This window comes from Aulonocara sp. 'chitande type north' Nkhata Bay, linkage group LG10 (assembly GCF_057382095.1).
Source record: "Aulonocara sp. 'chitande type north' Nkhata Bay isolate Kocher_YH1m ecotype deep benthic linkage group LG10, A_spYH_male_GT1.1, whole genome shotgun sequence".
Taxonomy (NCBI): Eukaryota; Metazoa; Chordata; class Actinopteri; order Cichliformes; family Cichlidae; genus Aulonocara; species Aulonocara sp. 'chitande type north' Nkhata Bay.
The window spans coordinates 3,918,451-3,930,785 of record NC_141353.1 but is presented as its reverse complement, the minus strand read 5'-3'; the positions used below and the strand labels follow the sequence as shown (position 1 = coordinate 3,930,785).

Sequence of the window (12,335 nt, the reverse complement as noted above, 5' to 3'; positions counted from 1 at the left end):
ACCTTCTTAGATGAGCCCTGGCTAGATGTTGAACAGGCACTATGTAAGGATCTAGAGATTTCAGACCTACCATTTATTAGCTCAAACATCAAGAGACATGAATGCTTTAAAAGTATCAACATCAGCTTCTCTCTGACAGCATGGTGGGAGTTTCTAAAAATAACGGAGTCTTCATTAATCCCATGCAAACGTACACCTATCTGGAATAACCCTGACATATTACAAAACAATAATATGATTAATTTCCCAGAATGGAGTTGTAAAGGAATTAAATACTTAGTACATATATTAGAGGGAACAGAATTTATTCCATTTGACAGACTAGTTGCACAATATGGGATCAACAAGAAAAGATTTTTAGAATATCAACAAATTAAATCCATAGTAAAAAAGAAATTTAACCTCAGTCAAGTTGAATTACAAACACCACCAAGTGCGGCACATTTCCTTACTCTTAAATCCCCCAAATTATTATCTAAAATATACAGAACACTTTCTAAATTAGATGAATCAATATCCCTTCCTACTGCAAAGTGGGAAGCAGATTTATCAGTCAGCTTAGACCAAAACTTCTGGTCTCAGGTATGCTTAAAAACCTTTAAATTGATTAAAAATCGCGATGCGCGTATCGAGGCTTGCTTCATTTATGGGAGGAGCTGAAAATGATGACGTCCGAAGCCTCGCTGCCCGGCTGTACCACGTGACTGGTTCATGAAGTGGTTCGAACTTTGCCGCGAGATATGACAGCGATATAAACCCCTCAGACTTCAATCAAAAATGTGGGTGTTTGATGGAGAGTTGCGGTTAGTGAGAGTTTGGAGACCGTTTGGAGGTTTATGAGAGTGAAGAGAGAAAGTCAGGAGAGAATGGAGCCGGCTAAGAAGAGGAGGATGTCCTCCCCTGTGTGGGAACATTTTGATCTTATTCCTCCCAACAAGGTATGTAAATTTCTACAGAAGATGTATTTTCATAATACTGATGGTGCAATACAATTTATGTTAAGCGGCTTTACTTTTGTACAAGGTGAAGTGTTTGCTATGTGCCAGGGAGCTGGGATATAACAACAACACCTCATCCATGCTTAGGCACTACAGAGCTTTGCATGAGAATAAGGGGAACACCGATTGTGGAGCAAGACCAGGTGAGCCATCAAATGCCATGATAATATAGCATGCTGTAATGTTACTAAATGATATAACAATATTATACAACTGTAATAAGTTACGTGTGTGATATTTATATTTGTGCTTTATCTTTATTGTCTTTCCTCAGGAGAACAATCTCAAATAGATGAAGACCTGGTTAGCATGGTGATTGAGGACTCCCAGCCATTTAGCATTGTGGAGGACAAAGGATTTAAAAGATTTGTTAAATCATTAAATCCCAGCTATGTTCTCCCCACTAAAAAGGCCATAAAAGCAGTGGAAATTTAGTTTTTACAGAATAAAATGTGAACAGGCAGGACTGAGGCTCAGTGTAGCTGTCCATACCTCAACGTTACAAAAGCACAACTACTGTCCACACCCCAACCACACCTCACCTCACAGTAAATGATCATTTCCATTTTAAGCATTTCCAAATAATCATTTTCCATACTGCCAGTATAAATATACACAGTATACTGCATCACTACAATATAGATGTTTTACACACTCCTTTTGTTGTTGACATTTACAGGCTGTGTGCAAAAGGCCACACTCTTCAAATTCATGCCAACTAATATTTTTACGTCCAGTAGATGTCCTACTACAGCAAATGAAGCTTCAAGAAGCTTTGCGCTGGAGTGAACCAATTGGATGAAAAGCTTCAGTGCTTCATGAAGCTTCATCTGCCCATCACTAAGGTGACTCCAGCAACTGCAGCACAAGAGAGTCTTGTTAACAAGCGAAATCACAGCATGTTACCAACATGTGTTGATGACAAACTGGCAGAGAATGAACATCAACTTGTGGCTTAAATTCCTCTGACTTGATGGCTCCAGGCTTGCACGAGCTGGAGGAGTTGGCCCTGCCCAGGGGCGGATCCCAGGTAAGTTCAGGAGCCTTACGGAAATTCCAGCCACCCACCACAGACCATGACAATTGTTACTATTGCTCACTCATAAAAATCAAGCTTTAAGTATTTTTTAAGTACTAAGTACTGTGCACTCACAATTAACAGGTTGCCTTGTCTTTGGCATCTTGTCCTAGATCATTCCCTTTGCCTTTTCCGATTAAATGTTTCAGATCAATAAAAAATGCATTTTGTATTTACTACGATTGTCTAATATGTGTTTGCATAATTTATGTAATACTTATCTGTTCACCGCAACCATTTCCATCCTATCTGACAATCTCCCGACCTCCACAACACTATTCCCATACTCTTTCTTCATTATTTCCCAACTCCATTTTCCTTCCAATGTACACCATGGCAGATCATTTTGAATCTAGCTCCTATATGGCCTTGCTTCCCTTTCACCCGGTGTTCTGCACACACAATAGATCTACCTTTGTTTTGTCCATCATATCAACCAGCTCGCTCGCTTTTCCAGTCATGGGTTTTAGATTTAGTCTCTCCCTGCCATAGCTGGGTTTGAAATAAAACAAAAATAACAAAATACAGAATTATCTCTTCACTTGAAATGAAAGTAGCACAAAGAAATAACTTACTCAATGGCCCCAACCCTACTGTATATCTGATTCAGTCCTGGTGCCTAAACCAACCATTTATCTATTCTGAGTCATGGGTCAACATACCCCCCCAAACACAATCCAGTGAGGGGCACTGTAGGTCCAGCCATAACCTTGTAGAAATCCCGTAGTCTTTTTAAAGTAAATGCCATCCAGATTGTCAGATAATTATTTGTGCCAAGTTTTACTGTTTTGTTTTTAAAAGAATCAATACAATTACAAGGGCCCAGACCTCAAAAGCTGCCTTTCCTCACTGCCTCACCAGTTCCCTTACCTGTTAAAGTAGGTGAGCATGACATGGGTGCTTCTATTACTGTGTTTTCACAGTACACACCTTTTTTAGGTGTACAATATGTGCCATGTTATGACTCAGAATAGGAAGTGGATTACTACATTAGCAACCACTACAACCAAGTAAGTGTTCCAGTTTCATGAGCAGGAGCTCTAGGTGTATGGGTTTAGAAGGTCACTGGCAAATACCAGTCCTCCAAACTGCAGTTTGGGAACCACATACAACAATAATTACAACAATCTGTTGGAAGTCTTTAGACCTTATAAAAAAAAAATACTTCATCAAACCTTTTTCGATTCCCGCCCCACCCACTTCACAAATGAGAAGCGGCAATGTTGATCATGTGATTTTACAGTTAGAGCTTTGCAGGGGAAAAAAAAATCCTGGCATTAATGTATCATAGTTTATCTGTCTTAGCGTTGATGCTCAGTGTCTTGAATTATTTTTGACTGAGATCTAAATTCCATCAACAAGAGTATACAAACAGAGCTAATTTATGGAAAAATGTGTTTCTTTGTAAATACAAGTAGCTAATACAAGGGAAGTGGTATTTTCATGCTTATGATATTATGCGTGTCTGATAACAAACACAAGGTAACGATTTGAAGGTACGTCATAAAACGCTGTTAGTATCACCGAGTAGTATAAAGACAGAAATCATTTGTATTCCATCATACTGAATTTGGTAAAGATAGGAGCCCGGAGCACAGGCGGAAATAAACCACCAGCCCTCCTCCTTCCTCCGATGTGTGGTCGTCAGTTGGGGCGTGTTGAAGAGCTCCTCCTACCAGCTGAGTTAGTGGAAGTCACGCAAGCCTCCCCAAATATCCTGCGGTCAACTTTACAAAGCTTGCTGCGTTACAGGTAAATATACATTAAACGTAGCGATTTCATAGAACAAATGAAAACAGTTCGGGTTTAGTTAAGTGTCAAGTTTTACTGAATATGACGGCTATGTTTACTCGTGTAGCTGAATTAGCTCAGAGCTAAGATAGCAAGTGTAAATCAGCTGATTTCCAGTATATCGTTAGTTTAAGTGCGTGCTGCGACGTTACGAGTTTTTCGTTTTCATACGGTATTTTAACGCCACTGAGCAGCTGCAGGGCGAATAACAAGCTGACCTGAAACAGTGCTAGTTTTGAAGCATAACGCTACATAGCATGCGGATATATATTCAGTTTGCGTCGTTACCTAACCACACAATCTAGCAGTGCTGTTTAGAGGGGGACGTTTTACTGACTAGACCCCCTCATATATGTTCAGAGATGTCATTATCGATTTGCGAAGAACAAAGATAACTTTTCAAATCTCATCCCGTTTCAGTCTGGGTGCGTCATGGATTTTCTTCCATATCAGGAAACATTTTAACAGGGTCTTTTGGGTGTGTCGTTAATTAATGAGTCTATGAAGAAAACAAACAGTGTGTTTAAAAACTACAGTGTTTGTGCGTCTTGATGCATGCTCAATCATTCAGGTAATTCAATCTCCAAAAGTTGATTCTGTTCATCTGGACGGGGCGTTTTCAGTGGGAGAAACGTTTCCTCACTCATCCAAATGACTTTTTCAGTCTCAGCTGACTGCAGGTTTCCCCAATCTTATAAACACTACATTTGCATAATGACTGAAACCAGCCCACTGAAGGAACAATGGGCTGGGAGGTCAGTTCCTTCATCATAATTATGCAAATTCTCATAATCATTGATCAACAACCACTGATCAAGAGTGTGATACGTGTGATTCAGTGTTTGTGAAGGGTGTCACGCATTTTACCGTGTGTTTATATATTTATTCAAGAAAAAACAAATAAATATTTGCATTTTGCATTCACAGTTGACAGAAGATGAATTTTGTCAAAGCGATTATTGGAGGCATCATTGATGCTGCTGGGTGAGATTCTGAAATAAGTACCAAGTACCAGGTAGGCAAAAATTTGGTCGGTCTGTTGGTCTAACATCTGCTTTTGATCTCTGCTCCTGCCTTTGTAGCAACATCGACCCAAACCAGTTTGTGCCTTCTCAACCCGTGAGTTTACATCGTTTCATCACTGCCCATCACTTCTAATTTCTAGATTGGTGATTGGTGATAGCATTTCTAATATTTTCTCGGGCATCTGTCCCACAGCCTCCACCACGCATGCCAGTTACGTATGCAGCACAAAATGAGAGTGAAGAAGAAAAGCAGTTCCGCAGAGTTTTCCAACAGATTGCTGGAGATGTAAGTGCAATGCCTAGTTATGCTTCTCTTTAAATCTGTTGCTTTTTTTTTTTTTTTTGCTTTTTTTTTGCAGTGATCTGTTTCATTTTTAATGTGAAAACATACAATTGTAATTTAGTGCTAAGAGGTATGGCCAAGCGATTGTATTATGGTGTTTTGGTTTGGTTTTTCTAACTTCTGGGATTCCCTGTTTGCTTTTTGTTGACATTAATATTAATGTGTCCAGCAGAACTGTCAAATGCAGCTTAAAAAACTCAGTTTGAACTTAGACTATTCCATTTTTCACACCTGTTTTATTTATTTTTCATTGACTGAATAATTACCTTTTCCTCTTCTGACGGGTGTACTATGAAGCTAAGTTTATGGCTTCGCAAACTGAGTTGAGCTTAAAGAGTTTTCTGTGTCCTAAAAGCGGCTCTCTTGTTATCTGGATAATTCACTGTAGTAACTCATGCCAAACACGTAACCTGGCCCACCGTGCATTTTATTGCCACAGGAATGTAAATATATTACTCTGATGGAGAAAAATATATCAATGTTTTTATATGTGACTCTAATCTGCTGCTAAGGACACAAACCAAGAATACTGGTTTAGTTAGAAAAAATGATTTCACTTTGATCTACTGACATAATAAAGCTAAAAAATATAACTCTTTAGGTCACTATCCAATAGGCTAATTAAACTGGATACATTTAAGCATTTTTAAGTTGCAGCGCTCTAATGGGCAGCTGGCACTGCAGGCCTTAAAGCTGAAGGCTCTCCCTCCCATTCTACTTTTAAACTCTAGGAACCACAAGTAGTCTGAGAGTGAAGTGCTCTGTTGGGACAGTATGATACTACAATCTCTTTAAGATATGATGGGGCGAGATTATCCAAGACTTTGTATGTGAGGAGACAACTTTAAATTTAATTAAATTCAATCCCCAGCTGGAGTTTTAGGTTTTGCTGGGCCAGCTAAGGCAAAAAAAAAAAAAAAAAAAGCCTGACTGTGTTCACAATAAACCCGTCTGTCATTGTGGAGGAGCTGCTTGAGCTCCACCCACAATGCCTGTTAACCTGTTAACTGTTAAACAGTCATGGGTTGTTTTGGAACATCTGTTATACTGTTGCTGAATGTGGCCCCCGAGCCCTTCCCAGTGGTTAAAAGAGTATACCATGTTATGCTTCTTTTGAAAAACTCATCTCATTAAAATAAATAAAATCAAACCTATACATCAGGTGTATGACCCAGCAGTAATATGGATATTGTTTTGATCATTTAGCTAAACCATACAGCTGTGTCTCTGCAGGTTTCTTCATGTTTTTTAATGATGTTCCATATTTTTCATGTAGGATATGGAAGTGAGCCCAAACGAGCTGATGAACATCCTGAACAGAATCATTGCAAAGCGTAAGATGTGTCTGCATTTGTCATACTTATTTTCATTATGCTTATGATTCAATTCTTCAGAATACATATACATTTTAGGGTTTCTTTTCTTTCTTTCTCTTTTTTACTAATAGATTTTTTTGTTATGTTTTAGATCATGATCTGAAGACAGATGGTTTCAGCATTGAGTCTTGCAGGAGCATGGTGGCAGTCATGGATGTATCTTTTCATTCATTAGTACTCTGTGTGTTTTATATAACCTGGGTGACAGTATTGAACTGTCACTGACAGCAAAAGTTTAAAAAATGATGCAGAACAAATAGAAACAGACAACTAAAGTGGGGGATATGTTGGCTTAACAGGCCCATTCATACCTGTGGCTTACTAAAACCTTAAAGCTGCAGTGGACTGAAATCCAGAGAAAACCAAAAACAACTGAAGTCTTCATACACATTTTCTTTTACCCTCTCTGTTCTAGGCTCCTCCCATCACACAGTTCATATCTGGGTAAAAGTAAAAAATGACACTAAGCAATTATATAATTTAGAACGGCGACTTTACAAAATGCAGAAATGGATGTTGCTTTGAACATGTCTAAATATGTCTTTTGAAAACGACTTGAGCACTGTTAAATTGTATATACAGAAGTGTGTTAGTTAAAATCTGAATGGCCTATTGAAAGGCAACGAAACGATTCATTTTAGTTCATTTTTAACAGTTCAAGGTGGTCTGGTAATATAGCACCATACGTAGCACTATGGGTGACACACTTATAGGCACGTTATAGTTCACTGGGTTGTTGTAGTATGTATATCATCTCTGCTGTCCGCAGTTGGCTGTTTGACAGGGGTATATATTCTGTAATTCTGTTCATTGTCCTAATTGAACAATAACAAAACGCTTTAGCTAGCCCTTCATGTGTTGCTAAGCTGTGGATTTAGAAAACATCTGATGGACTCAAACTTAAAGACTTTTTTTCTCCTGAGCCAACATAATATTGTAGCAGTGGATGGGGAGGATTAATCACATTAAAATGTTTGGGAAGTTGAACACTGAGAGGACCACAAAGTTTCAGCTGACAGTCTTATTTGCATGTTTATGAAAAGAAAAGTTAAATGAGAAATTTGTAATATGTGGTGGATTCCCTACTGAAAAGGCATGTGAAACCCATTGTGCAAACACTGTGCAAGTAACTTCGCAACTGTTTGCTTAACTAGAGAAGTTGTTGTCTTTTGGCCTTAACGCTTTTTCAGTCTGACAGCACTGGAAAACTTGGCTTTCATGAATTCAAACACCTCTGGGACAATATAAAAAGATGGCAGGCAAGTACAGTTTCATTTTATTTATCCTGCACATCTGTTTCTCTGTTGCATAGTCTAAGGCATTACTGTGGTCAGGCTTAACCATTTACAGCAGGGGGGTCACAGAAGAATAAGTGGCTTAAAGATTTTACAGCATCAGCTGCTTAGGCGGGCTGATTTGAATACACACTGTGCCAAACTTCTCCCTAATTTGGTTAGCCGCCATGTTTTTACAACATAGAAATGTGATCTGTATAATTTTTTTTTTTTTTTTGGCTGAAGGAGATACAAGTTGTAACTTGTATATGGTGGTGATTGAATTTAAACCTTTATGGCTTGGGAGTTGTGAATACAGCTCTTTTTCCTTTTTTCCTTTTACCCTTTTTAGGTTGTCAGTGATCTTACCAGGAAACCTGGGTTGCCACAAATGTTTTAAATGTTTCTATTGTTCTTACTTAGGGAGTGTACAAGGCCCACGACTCCGATCACTCCGGTGTCATTGGAGCAAATGAGCTGCCTGAGGCTTTCAGAGCTGCTGGTGAGAATTTTTTTGTTCTTCTGCATTGTTCAAATGGTTCCACAGCACTTCACAAGAATGAAGGGAAAAGATTTACTTAATCCTCTAAGAAGAGACACTGGAAAAACAATACCTATACATACAATAACTGTTGTATGTACATGATGTTAAGGTTCGTGTTTAGTTTAATAAGCCAGAAAAAATTTGAGGCTTGGTTTAATAATTAGTCATTTACAACCCCAGGTCTGAAAAATTTAGGACACTGTATGAAATGTAATGAAAAACAGAAAACGGCATGTTCACAATAGAAGATTGAAAATGTCAATGGAATGGATACAGTATGTAGACACATTGTTTCACTTGCAATGCAAACTCAGCAGCCTGCAACAAGTGCTTTAAGGTGATACTGTGCAAAGGAGGTAACTCCTAGAATCTGATGAAACACCTGGCGACGCATAGCGGGTTTATTTTTAAAGCCGAGAAATACACCGTACCTACTGCGGGTGTGGTGCTTGTTATCGGACCCGGAGTTAGCAACATCCCCCAAGAACCCGAAGAGGAGAGTTCTGGCCCCTAGCCCTGCCAGTGTAGCAGAAATGATGACGGATGATGACGGCAGCAGCAGCCGTTCTTCTCTGCATGAGTAGCTCAATGTTGTTCGTGTGTAATTTACGTTGAGTAGGCTAACCACATTATTACATCAATGCATGTAAGGTGAACTAGCAAACACCGTCGTAGTTACATGCAGCTGTCTTCTTGTTTGATGGCAGATACTCCCTTCACCCTGGCCAAAAAGGCTAAAATGACCAAAGAAAAATTGGAAAACCGTTAAACATGAGAGGTTTTAGGACAAAGTTTGTGTTCTTGATTCTTTAAGCACCGGCACCGTTTCAAAAGTACAGGTTTGGCACCGGTATCGGATAAAACCTAAACGATACCCATCCCTAGATATAAGCAGCACAGCCTTATCCAGACATAATGCACATGTACCTGTTGTTGTACTGCTTAATTGTAACACACAGTTGTGCGTCTCTTCGTTAGGCTTCCCTCTCAGTGGTCAGCTGTACCAGATGATCATTCGCAGATACAGCGATGAAAGTGGAAACATGGATTTTGACAACTACATTGGCTGTCTCGTAAGGCTGGATGCAATGTGCCGTAAGTTTCATTTTAAAGACCAATCACTAAATTAATTCTTTATAGTTTAGTGTGATAGGAATGATTGACTCGGAAGTTTAATACCTGTTCTGAATCAGGTGCCTTCAAAACCTTGGATAAGGATAACAACGGGACCATCAAAGTTAATGTTCAAGAGGTAAAGTAATCTTTGTTGTTTGTATCAGTGGGTTTTGACTTCAGTTCAGACCGTTTTAAAGTATTTGACTGGTTGTTTTGTTCTTTGCTTTTCTTTGTGTCTTTTCAGTGGCTCCAGCTCACCATGTACTCTTAAGTCCAGATCATGTTTCTCCGGCTTGTTTCATGGAACCACTTTGTTTATATACACAATTCGAGATATTTTAATCATCATCCCAATAACTTCCTGTGTTAGCAAATCCCTTGTGTGTGCAGGCTTATTTTCACAATTGCATGTTAATGGAAACATGTGGTATTCTTCACAGCTCTTAAAACTTACACGAAAGATTGGAAAACACTGTTAACAAAGCTGCATGCAGAATGCTGCCGTAGCTGACGATGATCAAAGGTGAATGCTAATAAACGCTTTGGACAGCTGTGAAATCACATAGTTGTGTAAAAGTGATAGTATGTTGAATTGCTGCCATTTTTTGGCATTTTCTTTTGATCTTCCTCACACCCCAAATTTCTAAATGGCACAAGAAGATCCTGCTTCTGCCGCCCTGGGATTTGTAATTTAAAATCTAATGTGAAAACAGTATTGCTCTTTGTCTGGGGCTGATTTGACAATCACCATGTCTTAGAGAATTGGTAGAAACATGTTTTTGCTCATTGGTTGTTTTTATCCTAAAACCTGATTGTCAGCTGGCTTTTTTTTTTCTTCTTTTTCTGCCTTTTAACTCCAAACTTTGCTGGGAATGCACCTGTGCGCTGCACAAGTGTTGTAAAAGACACACAAACCTCCTTCAGGTGTCACTTTATTAAAGATGTGACTTCTATTCTCTGAGCACAGGTCAGCTGTGATGTGGTAGACTAGGCATCGCACACCTCTTTCCACCCGTTCTACTAGCTTAGATCTTTCTAGGAATTGTGTGGGTGTGTGAGCGCTGATTGCTGTGTTGACAACTCTTTGTGGCTGCTATTAGTTCTGTTACACCTGTTGGGGCAGGTAGCCTATTTCATCAGTAAACATGTAGGTCCTTAGAATTTCATAAATTCTCAGTAGTTCCACCCAGTTTCATCCTGAGCAGAGGACTAAGCATAGTTGCAGCAAAAAAACCCCAAAGGCAGCTCACACCTAACTGAATGATGTGTCACTCTGAATATTCCTTCCAGAAGAAATTATGTAGAGACATTATTATTATTAACAAATAAACACATTTCCATTGACCTCCTCTTATCATGGCTGTCACTCATGCAGTGATACCAAGAGCTGTTTTCAGGTGTTGTGGCTGAAGAGTGAGCCCATACAGTGTAACATGTGGCCACATCTCTTGCAGTTCTAAATGTTATGGGTGTGTCTAAGCAAGCATGAGCAACAGGATAAACAGGCTGTCAGTCTGTGCACACCCATGCAGCTCAGAGGAAGAGGTTTCATTTTATAAAACAGGTATGAGCACCATATCCTTGCTGAGACTCTGCCATGGAAGAGACCGCTGATGTTAAACTTTTCAACCCTATATTCAGCGTTTGTGAAACCAGCCCCAGCTCCTCTGACTGTAGATTTGTGCTCACTGAGACTGTACTGGCTCACAGATTTGTGTTTGCTGGTGAGTTACAGCACTGTAGGAACACACAGCATGAATTATTGATTTCTACACTCCATTCTTTTACATCATAGACTGTTATTGCATCTTATCACTATCAGAATGCCTTTTACGGCCACTAGATGGCTACTTGGTTTTTAAACATATATATCCTGTACTTTCTGGGTCCTGCACTTAATGGTAAGTTGATGCAACGACCCAACATAGCTGACTTTATCTTCCATCTATAGTAGTAATGTACATTAAAGTGTGAAAGGTGTGAGCTTTGCTCGAAAGGCTAATGTGCCATGTTTTCTGTTTGAAGTGAAAGTCTGCCATAGTTTTGTGTGTCTCAGCTTTCTGATCACTTATGCCTCCATTAGATGATGCCAGCATAGTGTGTGAGCTGATGCTGTATGCCACTAATGCATGAAGCCCAAAGTGAAATGCCATAATTAAGGGGTTTTAATCCTGTAACTCTTTATGCCACAGCCATTAAACTGTTATTGGATTTGCTTGATAAATGACCTGTACTGCATTTGGAATAAAAACATCATGTTAAATATGTCAGTCTTATTATTGGTGTACTGCTGACAAATACTCTGCGTGGGTTATTAAAGAGTGACGCCTTGGTCAGTTTAAAGCAGAAGATGATCAGTGATGGATGTTTTGTAAACGGCTTCAATATGATCATAGACTCTGAAAGTTGAAACAAAGTTCTGTAAAAACATCCTTCGGTATACTGTGCGTGGCACATCATCTTCTGGTTTTCATGTGCATCTTATCACTTTTAAACAAAGACGCTTCTTGTTTGGAAAAGTGTTTAAAATGCATTTACTCTAAGGCAGAGCTGTCAGACTCACTCACTTTGATCTTAATGTCTCAGTTTCCTATATGATGAATGCGTAAAATTGCAGAAAACATTCTGGTAAGTTATTGCCCAAACCTTTCTGTAGTTTTTATTGATTAATGAAAATATCAATTTCTAGTAGATGGTGAAAAAACAGGAACTTTTCTGTCATTTCATTGATTATCTAATAATACTTTGGTATTTTTGAATGGCTATGTGGGAGGTCTTTATCAGCCCAAA

General features: G+C 39.0%; 1 protein-coding gene across 2 annotated transcripts; it reads left to right on the top strand.

Annotated features, from left to right (window-relative positions):
• The first annotated feature begins 3,681 nt into the window (after positions 1-3,681).
• capns1a (calpain, small subunit 1 a) lies at positions 3,682-11,811 on the top strand. Of its 2 annotated transcripts, none has more exons than XM_086307865.1 (11): positions 3,682-3,828; positions 4,795-4,851; positions 4,950-4,986; positions 5,086-5,178; positions 6,512-6,569; positions 6,703-6,767; positions 7,802-7,874; positions 8,313-8,387; positions 9,408-9,524; positions 9,623-9,681; positions 9,790-11,811. In XM_086307865.1, the coding sequence occupies exons 2-11, from the start codon at positions 4,805-4,807 to the stop codon at positions 9,814-9,816; spliced, it is 651 nt and encodes a 216-aa protein (XP_086163991.1). In that variant the 5' UTR covers positions 3,682-3,828; positions 4,795-4,804; the 3' UTR covers positions 9,817-11,811. The 2 variants fall into 2 exon arrangements, with proteins under 2 accessions (XP_086163991.1, XP_086163990.1); XM_086307864.1 differs by having other exon boundaries at positions 3,684-3,828; positions 7,802-7,870; positions 8,309-8,387.
• Positions 11,812-12,335: the final 524 nt, after the last annotated feature.

Excerpts from the sequence above, each read along its gene's own strand:
- capns1a (XM_086307865.1), top strand. The coding sequence starts at position 4,805 with ATGAATTTTGTCAAAGCGATTATTGGAGGCATCATTGATGCTGCTGG. Across the intron at positions 6,570-6,702 it reads GAACAGAATCATTGCAAAGC|ATCATGATCTGAAGACAGAT; the intron begins GTAAGATGTGTC and ends GTTATGTTTTAG. Across the intron at positions 9,525-9,622 it reads AAGGCTGGATGCAATGTGCC|GTGCCTTCAAAACCTTGGAT; the intron begins GTAAGTTTCATT and ends GTTCTGAATCAG.